We start from the raw sequence: 20,208 nt of genomic DNA on the forward strand, positions 1-20,208 counted from the left end.
CAGAGGTTCACAATGGGTTCCAGCTGTTTCTTACCTGCTCTTGAAAAGCTCGTTTTTCTTCCCCTGTGCTGGGCCGCACCACATAGTCAGTCCTTCTGGAACATAAAGAATTTTGTGGAATCTAAAAAAACTGAACTCATAAAAACAGGAGGTTGAATGGTAGTTACCAGGAGCTGGCAGATGGGAGAAATGGGCGGCTATTGCTCCAAGGGCACAAACTTCCAGTTATAAGATGAAAAAGTTCTGGGGGTCTAATGCACAGCATGGTGACTCCAGTTAACAATACTGTTTCATATACTTGAAAGCTGCTAAGAGATCTTAATGATTATTTTCTCACCTTACACACAAAAAAGATTGGTAATTATGTGAGGTGATGGAGATGGTAATCACCTCACAACAGATACATGTAACAGATCGACACAATGTTATATGCCAATCATATCTCAACAAAACATGGGGAAAAGAAAAGGCACCATACCAGGCTGAAAACAGTCACATGAGATGATATGATACAAAGAGCTCGGGACTAGAGGTCAAGATTCCAGCCTGCGTCCTGACACTAACCTTGAGCAGGCCACTTAACATCATGTCCCAATTTCTTTATAGGTGACCGATGAAGATGGATTATATGAATCATTCTCAAATGGAAATTGGAGAGGAATTCAGAGAAAAAAGTATGCCCACCTACAAGATAGATCCCACCCCCCTCTACGCAATCCCCTTCCCAATTCAGAATCCTTTCCTCAGGGAGCCACACTTACTGATGGCAGGGTGTTGCCCTCCTCAGGTACGCTGAGGCAGGTAAGAACCAGTGGACTCCAGGGTTCTCTAAAGTCCATTACAGTTCTAATACATTTCTAAAAAGAAATGTTAGAAAAACCATAGCAGTACCTTACACTATGGTTTCATAGAGCACCACCCACCATTAGCGTATTATACTCACACCCGAGGAACAGGGGTTATGCCATCTGAGCTGTCTTCATTTTCCTGATGGAGAAAAGGAAGACATTAACAGGTAAATGGACTAAAAAAATTGTGGCTAAATAAAGGGCTCTGAAAATCCAATTAAGAAAGACCTGATATTTCTCAAAAATCATACCTTACAGAAGGCCTGGTCTTTGGTTTCCAGCCACAGCTGGAAGAGTGCAGCTAATTCCTTTTCATTATCTTGAGACTGGCCTATAAGAATTAAAGGGCAAAAAATAATAATAAAACAATGTAAGGTATTAGTCAGGACCCCACTTTCTCCTTATTTGCTATATCTACGCCAGAGAGAGAACCTATCAGGACCTGCAGCAATGGTCCTTTGCACACACTATCCCTTCAGCCTGTACTGCCCCTCCATCACTGTCTGCCTGGATCACCCTTCTTGGATGTCCTCTAATTAAATCATTCGCTCAGTAAGTGTTTGCTGAGTAGTCACTGAGTGCCAGACACTACACACTAGAGTTACTCGGTGACTTCGGTCTCTTGCTTCACGGAGTGTGCAGTCAAGTGCGGAAAGAGCATAAATTATAAAATCAAAAAGTGGTAGGTGTCACAAAGGATGTTAAGAAAGCTTAACCTAGGGAAGTTATCTTAATCTTGGGGGGTCTTCTTCTGGCTAATTGGGGCAAAAGGCATTCTATGCACAGAACAGCAAGAAGGTGGCCCCAAGGCAGAGGAAAAGCTTGATTGCCCTTGACCTGCCTTAGAAAGAGATGAGGACTTTGCCTCTGTGCCCTCCTCCCCTATCACTCTGTTCAGACTCCTCCTTTGGCACTTATCATATGATGATACCTATGTCTTCTGCCCAGACTAGGAGCCACGGAAACCCAACGTCACCCAAGTCTGCTTGGGTGAAGAAGGCATCTTCCAGGGCCCACCCTTCTCAAAGGCTGCTGAGATAACCTCATAATGGTCTCTTACTGTTTTCACTAGTCAATGCACAATACTACCCCAGAAAGCGCTGAACTTTCTTACCCAGGGGTGACTCCCACTACTCCCATTCTGTCTTCTAGAAATGCTACTTCATAATCAATAAATTCTCCTACAGCCTAATCCTCTTCTCTCAATACTCACTTTTCTCGACAACTTTTATTTCCTTGTCTGGTGTGAAATCTGGTTCTCACTAATCCTTCTACCTTGGGTATGCTGGCTATTCTCTCACAGCCATGTCCTTCAGAGTTAAGTTCCTCCTTCAACCTCTGATGCCAGGCTATTTCTCTCCAGCTGTTCTAGAAAATCACAATCAAACAAAAGCCTGGTCCCTAAGGCTCTTACCATCCACCTGTACCTACCTTGTCCCCTGCTCCTCACAGGTACTGACTTAGTCATTCCTCCTCACCAATCCACTTCCTGTTTTCATGCTGGGTAACTGCCATTCATACAGATGGTCCATCCAATAGCCTAACCTCTCAGTTCTGTGACCTTGGTGACCTCTTCCACTCCACCCCAGCCACTCGTTCCCACAACCACAACTGGATTTTATCATTACCTAAAACTGGTCCATCTTCAAAACGCCTAATTCAGTGTTTCTGAACCCTGGCTCTAAATAAGAATCACCTGGGAACTTTTAAAATACCAAGGCCTGCCCCCACTCCCCTAAACAATCAGAACCTCTGTGGGTAAGGCATAGGTATCATTTTTTAAAAGCTCTCCAACTAATTTGGGTACACAGCCAGGGCTGAGAACCTTTATACTAGTCCACACATTCTGCTCCCTGACCATAATCACCTAGCCTTCTTCCTTATTTAACTACTCCCACCAAAACATTACTTTGACTCAAGAGAACTGCTAGTCCCATTAGCCTCTTACCTTCGCACTCCCCTCCCCCCATTCAATTCAGAGTCTATCGCCATCATCTCAATAACACCTTTACCAATACAGTAATACCTAATACCTCTGCTCTATCTGCATCATTCCAATCTAGCAAAACTCAAATTCTGAACTATCCACATTCTCCATGCCTTAGGTCGGACAGCTGAGGGCTGCCAAGGAAACATACAAAAAGGGAAAGAATGCCACTACAAATGAATGACGAGCAGCCTCCACTGGCCCCAACACTGCCTGGCAATCTAATATTCTTCTGGTCGAGCTGATTTCCCATGCTCCATACTTCTTCCCCACTCTTTGCAACCTCCCTTCTCACTCACAACAAACCAACTCGCCTCTCTCACCTCCCACTTTAACAGAAAAGCCGGCAGACCAAACTCCTTGAAACTTTCCACAATAAAACCTAAAAGCCTACTACTGAGTTTCCATTATTTCCTCCTACTATAAGACATGGACTACCTCCCGCCATCTAAGACCAATCTCTTCCCCTCATCTCAGGAATTTATATGGTAAATTTTCCCTTCTCTCCTGTATTTTCAACCTCCTTATTTCCACTGTACTCTTTCCATCAATATCTAAAACTCAAAGTTTCTCTCATTAAAAAAAAAATACCTCTCTTGGTCACAAGTTCCCCTTACAAACCTCCCGTCCCCTGCTAAACCTCTAGAAAAATTGTTTATATTGTCAAAAAAAAATAATGGAGCCACTTTAAAATGGAGCTGGAGCTGCCATGCCAGAGGAACTGCCTTCCAAGTCTTACACTTCAAACCTTTGGAATGTTAAAACAGGGCAAAATAACTTTGGACTTGGCCTAAGGCAATACTGTGTCCCAAAGAATTGTTTGTTTGCAAAGATAACAAGAAAGCAGTTATTATGGCTACTGGACTGATGACTACCAGACTGAAAATTAAAATCATTTAGAATTAGCCTCACTATGTTATCTGCACCAATACAAACACCTTCCTTCTATTGATGTAATTGTTCCCCTTGCCTTTCTCATAAATACCTTCTGCCTGTCTCCTAAATGCAACATCATCTGGGCTTGTGTCTGAATCAATGCTTCCTAAATAGCTTTGCTTTTTTATCTCAAATAAATGCTTATTGCCTCTTACTTTGAAAAGACTTTTATTTTTAGGTTAACAAGATTCACTGTCTCTTTATATTTTTTTTTATTTTTTATTTTATTTTATTTATTTTATTTGTTCACTGTCTCTTTAACCAGTGGTGTACAGGGTAAACCTATAACTGGCTGCAGGAGAGGGGGCCCTGCCTGGAAGCATTTGCAGATGTCTGTGGTGCACATTAAGGGTCAGTAAACTGGACATCTATTTTGTAAACAAAGTTTTATGGGCGCACAGCCACATCCGTTCATTTACATACTGTCTACGGCTGCTCTGCACTATGATGGCAGGGCTGAGTAGATGCAACAGAAAGCATCTGGCTCACAAGCATCTGGTCCTTAACATTTGCCAACCCTGCTGTAAGGGTCCCACCATGGCTGATTTTAAGCCACCAGGCTGATAGTCGGAAAGAGCTGCACAGTCAGCCATCAGGAGTCACCTTCAGCTCACCACTGTCTTTTAACTCTCGCTATTCTAATAAGAAATCACTCTTACAAAAAAATTCATCGTTTCTTCCATGTCCACAAATCCAAGTCCACAAGTCTCATGTTACTGAACTTTCAGTAACAATCAAGGCTAATGACTACTTCCCAATTCTCCACTCTCTCATTCCTTGGCTTCTGAGATTCAGCCATCTCACGGTTTCCTCCTAACTCTGCAGTTACTTGCTCTCCGTATGCTCAGCCTTCTCTGCCTTGGAGTTTCCCAAAGCTTAGTCCTAGGCCTTCCTCTCTCCTCACCTAACACGTTCTCCCTAAGCCTTCAGTTTTAAATGCTATACATTTGCCAACAACTCTCTACCTTGACTCTCTGGTCTGTATTCTAAACCCATATATCCTATTGCCTATTGAATATCTCCACTTACGTGCCTCAAAGGCAGCTCAAACTCAGCACATCCAATATTAAACTCATGATCTTCACCCTCATTCAAGTATGAACCATCCTTCACAGCTGCCTACCTCAATAAATGGCATCTTCGTCCTCTTGATATAAATCTAGCAAAGCAAGGCTTGACAGCAATCTTCCTTCATTCCCATATCCAATTAGTAACCAAATCCTGTGGCTTTTACCACCTACAACTTTCTTAGATTTATCCATTCTCTCAACCTGGGCCCAGATTATCTTCCCTGCCACCACTGACCGATACTGCTTTCTCAACCTGGAATGCCCTTCCCCTCTGTCTGCCTAGCTCCTTTCTAATCACCAATATTTCTGCTCACATACTCCTTCCTCAGGAAGGCCCTCCCTGACTGACTGCAGACTACACCAATGACTCATTATAACTTCCATCCTTCCTGGTACTTTTCCCTTACAGAATGTATAAGTCTGTTATTTCATTTGAATGACTATTTGTTGCCCAAACCAAACCTTAAAACCCACTAGGGGAACACACTGTCTATAACTTCCAAACCATTATATCCCGCAGCACCTAACACAATGCCTGATACCTAGAAGCTACATAAATGTTGTAAGAATGGATGAATCTACTGTTTGCATAACCTTCTCTTCACAGATCACTTGAGTTAAAAAAAAAAAAAAGGTTTGTGAATCTCCACAGGAAGTCAACAACTTGATTTTCCTCTTATCACCATCACCGGGTAACAGTCACCAAGTTATTTCAGGTGCACATTACTACAACTTACACAGAAAGTGGAACTTTATAAACTTAAAACAAAAATAAGGATCTTGTTTCTTAGAAATAGCTTATTCAGAGCTATTCAACATCTTGTTGCACATTATCCTCAATAACAAAGCCCATTTTTAGAAAAGAAAAATAACATGACTACAAATTAATCAAAAACCATAGGTATGGTTAATATAAACACTGATTCTATTGTGAAATACCTCTGCAGATTTAAATTTAGCCAGTACCAGTCGCATAGTAATAGAAGGAATATTCTACCTCAGCCTCAGCCAAAATCCAATGGAGGCGGAGGAGAAGGATGAAATGCAGACCGTGAGTACCAAAGGGGTCTTGAAGGAGTCTTTTTCTGAGCAAAATAAGATTTAACACTGTCCTTTTCAAATTTCTACTGAACTATACCACTGAAGAGAAGGCAAAAAAAGTTTACAGGAGAAAATGAGAGAATAAAAACCTAGTGTTATGGGTAGGTAGTATGAAGTACTTACCAAGCAATTTCCACTGCTGGGTTTTCTCTTTGAATTCAACAAATGGAGAGAAACTGGAAGGTACAGCTGCAAGAAATGGGTTACATAAACAAGCCACACAGGTCAGAGTGCTAAACTCAGAAAAACCGAAATCCCTGAGCTCGGAAACAACTTCTGAATGTTTCATAGTGAATCAAGATAGCAGAGACCTCCAAGGCATGGCATTATGCAAAGCCACAGTGGTTTTAACCAGCAAAGCTGTAGTTCGCTATGAGAAATAATTACATATAGGGAGAGAAAACATATTGACCTTACATAAAAAAGTACCTTACCACGACTTTCTCCAGCAAGATATTGCAGGGCTGGTAACACCAACTCTGCCCAGTTGGGGGCCGCAGAGAACCAGCTATTGAGGGAGCTGGCGGGAGATGACTGCCATTCCAAAACCCGCTCCTCTAGCTGTGGAAAAGTAAAGGCAGAACCCAGTTAGTTTTCCATACTGCACCAGCAATCCCACGAATGTGTCCGAGCAAGCTGGGGTGTACCTGTCCAGTTTGCCCAAGCCACAAAGCAAGTTAGCTGCAGGGTTCTGGGAAGAACCCAGAGTTCTGCTTCTTAAGCCATAGACCATTAAAGATTTCTACAACTTGAAAACTTTGATGTACATCCAACTTTTCCAAAACTCTTACCACAGGAAGGCTAGACTGCCCCTCCAGTAGCAAGATCTCTAACAGAAGAGAGAAGAAGCTGGATGATATTTCATTGATTCCAAGGCAAGGTTTGAGGTCTTCAAGAGGCCTAATGAGAGAAAAAAATTTAAGAACAACAAAAAAGACCAAGAACACATCCACAGATTGGTTAAAGCCCTCCAAGCCTCCTGGCACCCATAATAATAATAATAAAAAAAAAAAGTTCGGTAAAACACCATACTATACACTTTCTCTAGCAGGACCCCCGGGACTCAGGACTTACAGGTTCAGCACAAACCAGATCGCACCAGGCACCAATATTGGGTACAGCCCTCCGCTAAACCTTTCGCTCTTGAGCAGTAATCCCTGTTGCTCACTTACTCCTCCTTGATAGCCTGCACGGCCAGCGGAGATGGAGCCTGTGAGAGAGGTGCAATGCCTTCAGTACTGCTCAGGGGCTCAGCCAACTCCTCTGTCTCTGACTTGATCATTTTTATTTTCTTCTTCTTCTTTTCCTCTTTTTCCTTAATCTTTTTTTTAAGGACAGCCAAGTCGTATAGGGCTGTGAAGAAAAAGCAACATAAGTCACAGAACTGCATTTTTTCTACATCCGGGAGTAAGGAGTCTTATCAACATATTATTTTCCCAAAGCCCACCAATAAAAGAAAGAAAAGTCTCAATAATAAGACATTTAGTTTTTTTAACAAACCCAATGAGTGATTTACAAATTAACACATTAAGAAGTCAAAGACCTGTCGTTGTGATTTTATATTCATTTTCCACCTATAAATCCATTAGAGGCAGTAACAATAGGTTACTGAAACAGACACAGGATCAACTCCAGTTTTTTTATACAATGGTCAATAAAAATCACCTCACCTCAATTACTTAGCTGCTCCTAAAATACATTAAAGGTTCTTAACGTTGATTCTTATCCCAATCAAAAACTCTTCTCTAATTTCATAAACATTCTATGATTTCATTTATTTTTGCAACATGTAGACAGGCTCATATAATTTAACACCATAGTCAGATGATGGCTACCTACAGATGATGTCATTTACCTGCTAGAGAACCTTTCCTGCCAGCATTTACTCGAGTCATGATGTCATTGAGAGTCAGGTCTCCTGTCAAAAGGTCCGGGTGATCCTAGATGCAATATTCAGATATTTACTATTGAAGCCCAAATACAGAGCTAAAACTGGAGGCTTTGCCAATTTACCTAACAGATAATTAGCTGTTACCTGCACTTGAGAAAATCATGTTGAATTAAAAACATGCAGAGATTAAAACTACTGCTCCTCATACTGGGGCATAGAGAACCCAATTCCAAACTACTGCATGGCATTGATAGTCTATAAAGCTCTTTTGCATTCCTTATTTTGTGTGCTCTTCAAACAATCTTAAGTAAGTATCATTCTATTTTCCAGTCTGAAAATGAGATTCGGAGAATTTAAGGGATTTGCCCAATATCACAGTAAGTGGAAAAGACAGAGAGAAGTCAGTTCTGATTTCCACCGTGGGACTTCCCATCTCACCGCTCAGCCTTAGATGGACCACCTTTCCTTCCTCTACTATGTGCTCTGGCTTGGCTGCATTGGCAGTACCTCAGTTCGGTGGAGTAACAGAAACAGTAAAAAGTGGGAAAGTACAGGATCTGACTCTTGGCTCTGCCACTTACTAGCTGCGAGGCTGAGGACAAGCTCCTTAACCTCTCTGAGCAGTGGTAAATGGATATGATGATTCATCTACCAGTCTTGTAAAGATTAAGTCAGACACTGTTAAGCATGCCTTATAAAGTCAAAGCATGGGTCTTCTTATCACATCTTTGGTGTTTACTAACCTCTCTGGTTGCTCCTGTCCTCTAATAATGAGAAGGAAAGGGAACAGAAATTAAGTAGTGACTACCTGTATCTTCCTTACCACAGCCAAACCAGATATATGAGACTGAAAACCACTAATGACCATATACACCCTGCCCCCAATCTTACTGGTTGATGTTTCCGCTTCTCATGGTGCTTCTTTAACATTATCTTCAGGTCACTGTCCCCCAGCTCTATTTTATCTGAGAGAAAATGAACCAAACCACATGAACTAGGTCATTCACTAACACAATGCTGAAATTTAAATTTTTCTAGTCATCTGTCATAATCAAAAATTAGTGTTTCTCTGAGTTTCCCTTCTGACTTCTGGGTACTACAAGTATCAGCAATCTTGAAACAGTCACGGGATCAACTCTTCGGAAGTTTTTCTATACATTGGTCAACAGGAAGTTGACCCTAAAACACATTAAAGGTTCTCAATGTTCTTTGATTCCTATCCCAACTAAAAATTCTTCTCTAATTTCACAGACATTCTAAGAAACTGCTATGGCTCTGGTTACCCCTTGTTCTATTACTGAATCATCCCTTACTGTTGCTATTGTAAGATTCTGCTTTAACCCAAAATATCAGCTGATTAGCTCCTAAGAAAACAATTTCAAAGCAAAGAGGGCAAAAAAGTCTACCCACTTGTAAAAAAAAGTAAAACTGCACAACAACTTCTCCAAATCTCCTAATTTTAAAGAACATCTTTTTGCTTTCCTGGCAGGTAAAAATTTAGTACCCACTTCCCTCTAAAGGAATTGTCAGGTCTAAACTCGGATTTCCCAGGATGTCGACAGCATCAGCTTGGTTCTCACCTGCAGTTTTCATATCCGTGGTTGAAAGCGTAGGCACCACCCTCAGGGGCACCGCAGGGCTAGGAGAACGTGCTGGAGAGCTCGGAAGCCATGAGCTGAGATCTTCAAAAGAAAATTTTTCTTGTAAATCCAACGTGGCTGTGGACTCCAATAGGGGAGATTGGGTAAGTGGCCATTTGGGTTCAACAAGGGTAAGCCAAAAACATGGAAGCCAGGGTTCCACCATTTCTTTCTGACCCTTCCCCAGATGAACTGGAGCACACTTAGGTCATTTAAACGGCTCTTCCAGGAAGAGAGACTTCAACAGAATGATGGGGTCGCATTGCAGCAGGCCAACAGTCACTACTACTCTCCTGTAAGGGGAAAAGCAGTTCTCTCAAGTGGCACAATAGGACTAGACAGGCCTACTGTGGAGAGCCCTGCCATGCAGGGATTTGTCTCAACTACACTCAAGTGCCATTTAAGCATCAAGGGTAAAAAAGGTATATAGTCACACCCCACCTAACAGTAATGTCTTAGTGCTCCAAGATAAGGAGCTCTGGGTCCCACTATCCCCACCCCCACCACTGACAACTGGGATAACTTCTTTGCTGGGGAGATAAACGGCTATCACTGGCTCCAACCAAATAACAAGCTGCTGGTATAATTCCAACACCTCAGCTACCCCAAGTGCCCAAGGACACTCACCCTCTTCATCAGATGACAGGGCTGTGTCACCACACTCCTCCTTCACTTCCCTCAAGACCTTCAAGTAGCGCTGCTGGGCCCGCCACTCCCGCTCCTCAGGGGTGCGGGATGGTGAAAGGCGCTTCTGCCGAAAGGGAAGGGCAGGGCCGCTCCGCCGGGCTGTCTCCAGTAGGTCCTAGGAAGAGGTCAGATGGGGGTACACGCTACCCATCAGAGCGTTTGCTGGTACAATCTCTAAGTCTACATTTTCCTCTCTTCATTGTTTTACAAGCTCAATTTCCTCCCTTCAGATCACAAAGGAAGATGCACCTATATGAATGTGTCCAAAAAAAAAAGGGCCTGAATTGATTACACGGGGAAAATTCTGAGTGCTGAACTGCTCCATCGAGAATGAACACTTATACTAGACACCCAAATATTTCCATACTGAAGCTTAAACCACTGAGGGGCAGAAACACTTTGGCTCGAAGAACCTCCAAGCTAGTCCAGCCCCGGGGCCACTGAGCTTGGTGTGCTGCACACCCGTCAGCGCGTTCGGAGGCCCGTGTGCTCTCACACAGCAATCCCAGAGCAACCTGGTTCTCTTAATAAGCCATGAAATCAACTTACTTATCTTGGTAACTACTGAAGCTACAATATTTCATCGATTTAAGAGATATCTTTTTTCATGTTTTAACATCTCTGAAATCAGGGTACATCTTAAAACTGATCATAAAGATGGTATAGCTTAAATGTATGATGGCTCAACTGCTAGTATTTTTTTCTTAGTGGTATCTTTTGTATTTTGTACTTCAATCACTTCTTGGAGTTGTGAAATCTGCGAGTTCATGTTTTATACCCGGTTCCCAGCATTACTCACACTCCGAGAAGCCAGAATCTGCTTCAGCAGCCGATGGAAATACTGCTGCTGAGAGTTGAGGTATCGCTTGTACTGTGACTTGAAGCAGAGCTGCCGGTACTTGACCACCTCAGGGTTAAAGTGTCCATCTTAAAAGAATGGAGATACAACTATATATACATCACTCAACATATATTTAATGTGTGCTTAAAATGTGGTAAACTCCTCTAAACTGGAAGACAGTATGGATGATGGGGAAGATAACCTATGTCTATGTGGAGCCTACAGGCCAGTCGGAGGACAGAAAATAAAGAGGTCAACAGATAAATAATATTCGACTCTCTTAAGTACTATTAGGAAATTAACTTAAAGAAACTATAGAGTAATGACAGTTAAATCAGGAAAGGGATCTCTAAAGACTAATACACAAAATGAGGCCTGATTAGAGCAATTGTAGCAAAATGTTAACAACTGATAAACATAGGTGAAAATTATATGAATGTTTGTTGTATTATTTTTCAACTTTTCTATGTGCTTAAAATTTTTTGAAATGAAAAACTGGGAAGAAAATAAAGTAAATGGGAATTTTAAAATAAGAAGTGAAAATGGAGGAAAGGCGGAAGAACAGTATGTGCTAAAGTAGACCCTGAAACAAGGAAGAACTTCTCGTGTTCTAAACCTTAAAGAAATGCTGGATGCCTAAAGCAGAGCAGGTTGTAGCTGAGGAGTGGCACGAAATGGTCTGACAATTTCCCTCCACATTCAAGAAAAGCTGAGGCCCTAAAGATAGCCTACAAGGCCCTTCATAACCTGTCTCATGCCACCTCTGGCCTCGTCTTCCACCAGTCTCCCTTTTGTTCACTCTGCCCCATCCCCACTGGCTTCCACGCTGTTTCCTGAACAGGCCACATATGCTACTTTCTCAAGGCCTTTGTATTTAAAGCTCTCCCTGCCTGCAATGCTTCCTACCAACAGCCAGTATTTCCATGGCTTGCTCTTCCCACCTTCGTTATGTTTCCATTCAAATATCATCTCATTGGAGAAGGTACCCAAATATCGTACCTAAAACAGCTCCTACCCAGTTTACCCTTTACCCTTTCTTATTCTTGGGTATTTCTAAATACCAACAAGTATTTGCTTACTTATCATGTTTTTCCTTATTAGAATGTAAGATCATTACTGTATCTCCAGAACCTCAAAGACTATCTGGCACATATTAGCTGATTAGTAAACAATGGTTAAATGAATGGAAGTAAACAGACTTGAGATATATTTTTGAGGGAGAAAGAAAGACTTGTTGATACTTTGGATGCTGGGACAGGAAGGGGAACAATGCAGAGGTCAACTGAGCATGGTACCTGGAGATCACTGGACGTGAGCAACTGGTACCACTGCTTCGGATAAAGAGGTCTAAGAGATCCATTGAGACCTATTAGATTTGAACAGGTAGGCTATGATGAGAACTGAGAGGAAGAGATTGAGAAGCTAATCTCAGAAAGCTAAAATAAGGGGGTCAAAGTACAAGGTGTTTCTTTTCTTTCCAACTACCTGAATAGTAGCCAAGGTAACTAATAAAAGCAAACACTTAAAATAGTACCTGACGCATAACTGCCACTATGTAAGGGCCTTGCATACAGTAACTCATTTAATCTTCATAACAACTCCATAAAGAAGGTACTGCTAAACCTTCATTTTACAGGTGAAGTAACTGAGGCATAGAGAAGTTAAATAACTTGCCAAGGTCACATAGCTAATAAAAGGGGAAATCAGATTTGAACCCAGGTGGTCTAGCTCCAGAGTCCAAGCTGTTAACCATGTTATGCTGCGCCTTCTGCACCTGTTGTAGGAAAACAGGAAATTTGACCTTCAAGAAGTGAGCCAAAAGTTTAATGTGACTGATGCTGTTAAACATATAGAAATTGGACTATAAAAAAGAAAAGAAATTGGACTAATATTCTACTTCTTTGCCGGTGCACTTCTTTAAAGTTATATTCCTTCAGTCTTTAGTTTCCTCAACACCTACACCTCTGTTAAAATATTTGGAGCATGCCAAGTTAAAAAATATTTGAATTATTATGAAAATAATTAAAATTAATGAAACTGCTTTTACTATTCTTAAAGCAACTACCGGAAAATTTTTAATTAAACAATGTGGTTTATGTGCTATTTCTATTGGCCCACAAGGGGACAGGAGCAGAATAACTGAAAGAGATAGCTACAGACACGTTTCCAGAAGTTTAAATAAAGGAAAATGATAGTGGACAATAAAGGGAACAGGTGGTTAAGAACTCCTTTTAGTATGAGACCCCCAAACACATCTACAGGCAAAAAAAAGAGCAAGTGCAATGAATATCCAAGTAGAGAGAATACACAGGACAGAGAAAAAGGTTAACTGAGGAAACAAGGCCCCACAGGAGGTAGGTAAAAGAAAAAAGGTTCAAGAGCAGAGGTTACTCTTAAACAGAAGGAAAAAAATCCTTCTTCCTCTGAGATAAGTAAAGGAGGTCAGAATGGAAATTAAAGCAGTAAGTGGGGGTGGAAGCTGGAAGTGGGAATTTGGAGTTTAAGAGGAATGATCTTTTCCTTTATGAAATAGGAGGTAAGAGAGTTTGATAAGCATTTGGAACTCAAGGAAAAAGTGAATATTTAAAACAGAATCAGAAAATATAATCAAAGGTAAAAGAATACCAAAAAGCAATGATAGTTTAATTAAGACTGAAAATCATAATAACCATAGTAATACAGTTGTCTTCAGCAACACTGGAACTGAAATGTGATACTGGACTGAGTGAAATATGCAGAAATTCCGGCCTTGACACTCCTTGCTTGTACCCTTACCATACTATCATATTGTTTTGTGGAAAGACATAACAGCCAAACAGACTGTGGTAACATTACATAAGGTCCCTGACATAATCCCTCTAAAATGAAGAGGCTCCATGAGAAGAAACAGTTTATTCCCACCTGAGGCCCCTGGCTTCAGTGAAATAAACCTCTGTTGACCAGAGAGGGGAAGTCCCCTTTAAACTAATAACCAACCAAGATTTAAGATCTTAAACCCTTAAGATAATGAGAGGTTTGAAATGATAAGCTTTTTGGCTCCAGGCTCCACATTTCTACAGCTGTCAAGTTGTCAAGTTTAATAAAACTCAAGGAGATACAATGCTCTTTCAGGGCCTCCTGCCAAAACAAAGGACTGCTTCAGAACAGGGGAGGGGAAGAGGCTTCCCTGCTCCTCTCTATAGACAGAGAACACTCTGACTTAAGAGTAGCCCCAAACCATTTTTAAATTCCCAATGTAATAACTGATTCAAGCAAGGATTATCAATGGGTGCTAAAACCAAAGAGCAAAACAAAGGCTTCTGGGAAATAAGATTATTACATGGTCCCCAAGTATCACTCCATAGCTTGCTTCTTAATTATAAAGAAAAAAAGGTACCCTTACAATCAGTAGGTCTGGCAGACACCTACTTAACCAAGGGATCAAACGTGGCATTACCAATGGAAAAACTGACATCATCTGCCTCCTGAGGTGATGACGGAAAAGAAAATAACGTCTCCCATTTAGTATTCCTGGCAAAAAAATGGTTAACCGAAATCCAATCATGAGAAAACAAGACAATTCCCCAGAAAACAGGATGTTTTACAATTCCAGTATCCTACTTAGGCTCTTCAAAAATGTCTGTTTTGAAAGACAAGAGGAACAAAAGGCAGAGGGCCTTAGATACAGGAAGCTAAGAGACATGAAATCCAAACATAATGTATAAACCTTGAATTGGTCCAAGATTTAAAAGGCAACTATAGAGAACATTTGAAAACTGAGAAAATTTATACATGGGATATTCTATATGATTTTCTCAATGCAAAATTTCTTGGGTGTGATATAGACTGTGACTATGTGGGAGAATATCCTTGTTAAGAGATACATGCTGAAGTGCTTGGCGGTGAAGTGTCATTTTTCTGCACACAAGTGTGTCACAGACACACATATACACACGTGTGCATGTAATAAAGCAAATGATAAGGGGTTTTTAAAAATTTTTAAAGACTAGTTATAAAAAGTGCCTCTAGGATGCTAGTAACATTTTATGTGGGTGGTGATTACACAGCTAAGTTCTTATTTTAATAAATCAATGAGTGATACACTCATGATTTATATATTTCCTATGTAAGTTAAAAATGTTATTAAAAAATACACTGGCCAAGGCATCAAAGTATTGCACAAAACCATTCTATTGCTTCAGTATCTGTAAGCAAAAATAAACAGAATAAAATGAAGAAAGGAGTATTCACATAAGTGAATGTGTTCTCACCTTCCGCCCTTCTCAAAAAAAGAATGTTGAACCAGAGGGTAGGGGATGGGGGAAGTAGGGAGGCAGACAGGGTAAAGGGGGTCGAATATGTGGTGACAGAAAGAAATCTAACTATGAAAGGAGAACACAAAGCGTAGACATATATATGCCTTATTTTAAAGTGTACAGCTGAAACGTCCTGGATTTCGTTAACCAATGTCACCATAAAAAAAAAATGTTATCAAAAAAAGAATGTTGAGCTACGCACCTCGGAAAAGCTTCTGGGCAATGTGCAGAGGGTTTCCAAAGCGGAAGTTCTCCCCACTGAACAGGGCCAGGATGAGCTGATTTTGCTGCTCAGTACTGTCTTCAGGAAAGTGAGGCAGAAACTGCTGGAGGTGTTCGCGCTGAGAGTCACTCAGTACCTCCTGCCACGTTGAAAGGCTGACCACATCAAAGAAGATCTCAGGCTAGAAGAATTAGGAAAAGCAGGAGAAAAGTAAACGAGAAAAATAGGTTTTTTAAGTTTTTTCTGAGTGGTAAAATATCCATGACATAAAATTTACCATTTTATCCATTTTTAAATGTACGGTTCAATGGCATTAAGTACATTCACACTGTTGCGCAACCATTACCACCATCTAAGTTTTAAAGTTTTTTAAACAACCTAAAATTCCACTGATATTTACTCAATTCTCAAAACTCAGATTAGTAAAACCACAGTCTTACACCCAACAGTAAATAATGATCCAGAGGAAAATAATCTCAGTAGAAAGAATCCCATTTGAAAACTTTCTGCCAACAAGGGATATGATGGTAGACATCTGAGTTCAGCTTAAAATGGTGGCAGGAAAAGTTAACATGGGAGTAGAGAACTTGAGGAATTGAGGTCACCTGCTAAGAGTGAGGAACAGCAGGATGGAGTTCATTCCCAACTCAACAATTATATACTGGATATCTTCTATGTGCTAAATACTAAGACAGACTAGTACTGTGTGTATATATACATAGAGAGTCTGGAGGGGAGAACAATTACACAAGCAATTAACAATGTACTTTAAGAAGTACTAGCGGGTTACCTCATGGAAACAAATACATTTGGGTTTTGTTTCATGATTCACAACATGGGTAATCATTTTAATGTAAACACATAATTCTACTCTTAAAATATAAAACTTCTTTTTAATTGCTGAAAATTATCTTGTTAAAAATAGGGCTTACATCATATTATCAAGTTATGCTGACGTGTTATTAAACATGCAGAACGTAGCTTATAATTTCTTTCTCAATCGCCATATTCAGTAGACTACACTTAAAAAAAAAAAGACAGAAATCGCTCTGGCTGCAATGTACAAAATGAAACAGAAGGGAGGACAAAAGACTAAAAACTTGTAGAGCATGAAAAAGGTTTAGAATAACAGCTATAGGGGAGCTGATAAAGAAGAAAAGACAGTGACAATGTTATAACTTACATCCTCTAGAAGGTCTTCAGGCAGACTAACCCTGGTGCCGCCCAGGAGACAGTCCTCCATAATACGTGCACCATGGCCATCTCCACATGGACCCAGTTCCAGGGGATCCGTCAGCATATGGTCCAAGGAATCCATTATGTTCCACAGGTAATCTAGACAAATATATGCAGTTATATCTTGAGATAGAAAGGCAGAAATCCCAGGGATCTGGTTGACATGCTCCTTCAGAAAATATTCTGGCCCAGAAAATATTCAATCTCAAATCTATTCTTAGATCTTATCCTTACACCCTATCTACAGCTAAACAGCTCCTCTCTCTCCTTTCTACCACTGCATTCTCATCTCAACTTTCAGATGTTATCTAGGTCTCTCACTACTTAGAATGCGTCTATAATAACTCTCAAATTTATAGAATTTCTTACAACTTCATTTTACATTTGAGACTCAGAGATTAAAAAATAAACAGATCAGCAGAGTCCATAATTTAGACTTCCCAGGCCAATAATCTATTATAATGTAATTTCTTTAAGAATTGGGTTTTTTAGCAATTAATTCTGTTCTTTCACAAAAGAAAATTCACTGAATATCCACATCTATTAGTAAAGCTCAGACACTAACAATAAGTTATTTAATGAGGGCCTTTTAAGCATTCTTTCATATCTCATTTAATTCTTAAAACTGTGCAACACAGGATTATTATATCTATTCTACAGATATTAAAAGGAGGATCAAAGTAGATAAGTAACTTGCCCAGCCCCAGAGTTAGGACCAAAACTCAGGTCTGCCTGACTGCAAACCCATGTTCTTAATACTATACACAATACCTTCTGTGTAAACTCTCAATTTAAATCATGGAAAGGACATCTTAATACAACTTTATTAGTCCAAATAAACTCCAGAGGCTCCAAGGACCTGACCAGGACAGCCACTAAAGTAGTGGCCAAACCACCTGATATCTATAACTATAAATATAGTTATATTTATATATGGTCCATCTGATATTTATAACTATATAAATGTAATGTTATTTTTCTCCTTCCTGTTGTAACTGAACACAGCTGGCCACCTTTAGAAAAGTACATATTAAAACATTTTCATAGTCTACAGCCATGCCATCCTGAACAAGCCTGATCCCATCTGATCTTGGAAGCTAAGCAGGGTTGGGCCTGGTTAGTACTTGGAATGGGAGACCACCTAGGAAGACAGGTGCTGTAGGCATAAAAAATAAGAGATTGTAAGCTGACAAGGTCTTTGCAATCTGTGAGGTCAACCAAGGGTTGCCTCACCTAAAAATATACATATCTTTTCAGAGAACATCTCATAAGGCTAATGGCTAGAATCAGGTGTAAAGCTGAGGCCACAGGATTGAACAAAACTAAAAGAACAGCAAGGAGCTTGAACTGAAATCACTCTACAAATATTTGCTAAGTCCATTCCACCTCCTATTCCTACCAAATGAGCTAACAAACATAGTAAAATAAAGAAAAAAAAATAGACTTAACAGTCAAAACACCAAACTTCTAGCCAAATCTCAGTGGCTCTGGGCAAATCTTACCTGACCAGGTGTCAATTTCCTTATCTGTAAAATGAAGGGGAGCTGGACCAGGTCCTCCCTACTGTTATTTCCAATCCTGGATTCCTGCAATAAATAATCTCTAGATAGATGACTGTTTAGGACTTAATGTAGTCACATAATGTAGAAATGTAATGAGTTCTCATTCTGAAACAAAGAGCAGACCTGTAAAATTACTACTAAAATAAGCACCTTTCCACTAAATTATTTCGAGTTATCATGAAGAGATTTCAGATCTATGTAAGATCTAGCAGAAAGATTAGTATTGGACAAAGCTGCGTGGTCTCCGGGCAACTGTGCTGCCATCACCTTTCAGCACACAGTAAATTACAATATCCTTAACATTACACTGCTTATGCCTAAATAACTGAAGCAGGTGAGAAGGCACATGGCACATGCGTTTAACAAAATTTTAAAATAGAAAAAAAAAAAAAGTAGAAGCAACCTGATGCTTAAAGTCCTCTTAACAGAACTGACATAGAACAGGGTAACAGCTGCAAAGCCAGTGTTCTACCAGACTCTTAGGAGGACCACTTTTGTTTCACAACTTGCTCACAAGTTTCTTCGATTTGGTAGATGTGTAGCTAAATTTAATCTATTCGAGTGGCAACCTTCGCCCTGCTGGTATTCTGAACAGGATCTCCAAATACAAAAAGCAGGCAGCTGCCAAAAGGTTGGAACCCCGGAAATTAAGTCTTGCGGCGTATGGACCTCTCTACTAGACCACGAAGGCCTCTCCCAATGGCCTTTCCTCTGCATCAGGGTTAACTTTCCCTCCAGGACCCTCCCCCCAAAAGAAGCTAAACCCTAGGCTCCTTCCGGAGCAACTGCCAGCTCCAAACCTATCCGCCCTGCAACAAACCCTTCCGTAGTCAACCCCACCCCAGGTCCGGGTCCCGCCCAGCCAAACTGCACCTATGCGCCCACGACCCTTCCCCCACACCGTGCCTAACCCTAACCCCCACCTACCCGGGCCGCCCAGCTCCCAACATGCCCGCTTCCCTGCCCCATGCCCACAAGAACAGCGACCCTCTGAGACCCAGCTGCTCCCTCCCTCTGCTCCCCGGCAACAATTTAACCCTTTCGCCGCCCAGGGCCCGCCCTGACCTCAGCCGCAAACACTGATCCCCGAGCCCGCTGCGCTTCCCGGCCCGCGGGCTCCAGAACGCGCTCGCTCCCGCAAGGCGTCTCGATGCGTGCACGCTCCAGGTTCGGGCAGCGGAAGGGGCGGGGTTGAGGTGGGCGGGGCCTGAGTGCCGGGGCCGGAGCTTCGCGAGGCGGGGCCTGGAGCGGCGCGGCGCAGGACCCGACAAGGAAGAAGGCGGTATCCAGGGGCGGGCGGCACGGGCGGGCCGGGAGAAAGCCGGGGCGGGGAGGGGCGGGGCCTGGAGTGGCACGAGCTCGCGTGGCCGGGTCTTACAGTTTGCAGTCGGCTTGATGGTCTCACCTGGTTTAGGAGGTTCGGGAGGGCAGAGACAGTGTGGGTAGTTTTTACCTGGCCACGAATTGAGGCTAGAACCCGAGTGACTGAATGTAATTTTATTAGCTAACGTTTGCCGAGAGCATAACCTGCCCCAGGCAATATGCTAAGCACTTTCTATCCACTTTGTACTACGGCTGTATTTTTTTGTACTATGCACTATTAGTTCCCATTTACAGTAGATGAAACAGAGGTTTCTTGAGTTTAATTGAGAACGCGGAGCCCAGCATATGTCCCGGCGTGTCCCCATTTCTACCTGCCGTCCCTGGGCCCTAGATGTCCGAAAAAAGTACACAGGTCGAAGAAATACATTTTGAAATTAAACAGGATACGTTCCTCTTATTAAGAATCTAGGTGTCTTTCTTCTTATTCACTGGCTCTTACTTAGAATGGCTTCAGACTCCACTGCTACTTCCACCAGTCCTGCAGAGATCATCCTCAGTTCTCTCGATT

The 20,208-nt window shown here is 41.4% G+C and overlaps 1 protein-coding gene and 1 pseudogene across 4 annotated transcripts in view; one reads left to right on the plus strand and one right to left on the minus strand.

Moving 5' to 3' along the window:
• The window catches only part of NFRKB (nuclear factor related to kappaB binding protein), a 32,584-nt gene extending 13,076 nt beyond the window's left edge, over positions 1–19,508 (minus strand). Inside the window, exons 1-16 of one of the 4 annotated variants that reach the window (XM_039878818.1) lie at positions 19,383–19,508; positions 18,258–18,341; positions 16,703–16,854; positions 15,499–15,700; positions 10,960–11,087; positions 10,101–10,275; positions 9,414–9,515; positions 8,725–8,798; positions 7,798–7,882; positions 7,115–7,295; positions 6,734–6,842; positions 6,377–6,503; positions 6,066–6,131; positions 1,100–1,179; positions 944–987; positions 35–95 (exon numbers count right to left, since the gene is read on the minus strand). In XM_039878818.1, coding sequence (XP_039734752.1) covers positions 35–95; positions 944–987; positions 1,100–1,179; positions 6,066–6,131; positions 6,377–6,503; positions 6,734–6,842; positions 7,115–7,295; positions 7,798–7,882; positions 8,725–8,798; positions 9,414–9,515; positions 10,101–10,275; positions 10,960–11,087; positions 15,499–15,700; positions 16,703–16,837 — 1,569 coding nt within the window. In that variant the 5' untranslated portion in view covers positions 16,838–16,854; positions 18,258–18,341; positions 19,383–19,508. Of the gene's footprint in view, positions 1–34; positions 96–943; positions 988–1,099; positions 1,180–6,065; positions 6,132–6,376; positions 6,504–6,733; positions 6,843–7,114; positions 7,296–7,797; positions 7,883–8,724; positions 8,799–9,413; positions 9,552–10,100; positions 10,276–10,959; positions 11,088–15,498; positions 15,701–16,702; positions 16,855–18,257; positions 18,342–19,382 lie in introns of all 4 variants that reach the window. The other 3 variants (XM_039878817.1, XM_039878815.1, XM_039878819.1) reach the window with 3 other exon arrangements.
• On the plus strand, positions 17,802–17,920 carry LOC120615685 (uncharacterized; annotated as a pseudogene).
• Positions 19,509–20,208: the final 700 nt, after the last annotated feature.

This window comes from Pteropus medius, unplaced genomic scaffold (genome assembly GCF_902729225.1).
Source record: "Pteropus medius unplaced genomic scaffold, Ma_sr-lr_union100, whole genome shotgun sequence".
Lineage (NCBI taxonomy): Eukaryota > Metazoa > Chordata > Mammalia > Chiroptera > Pteropodidae > Pteropus > Pteropus medius.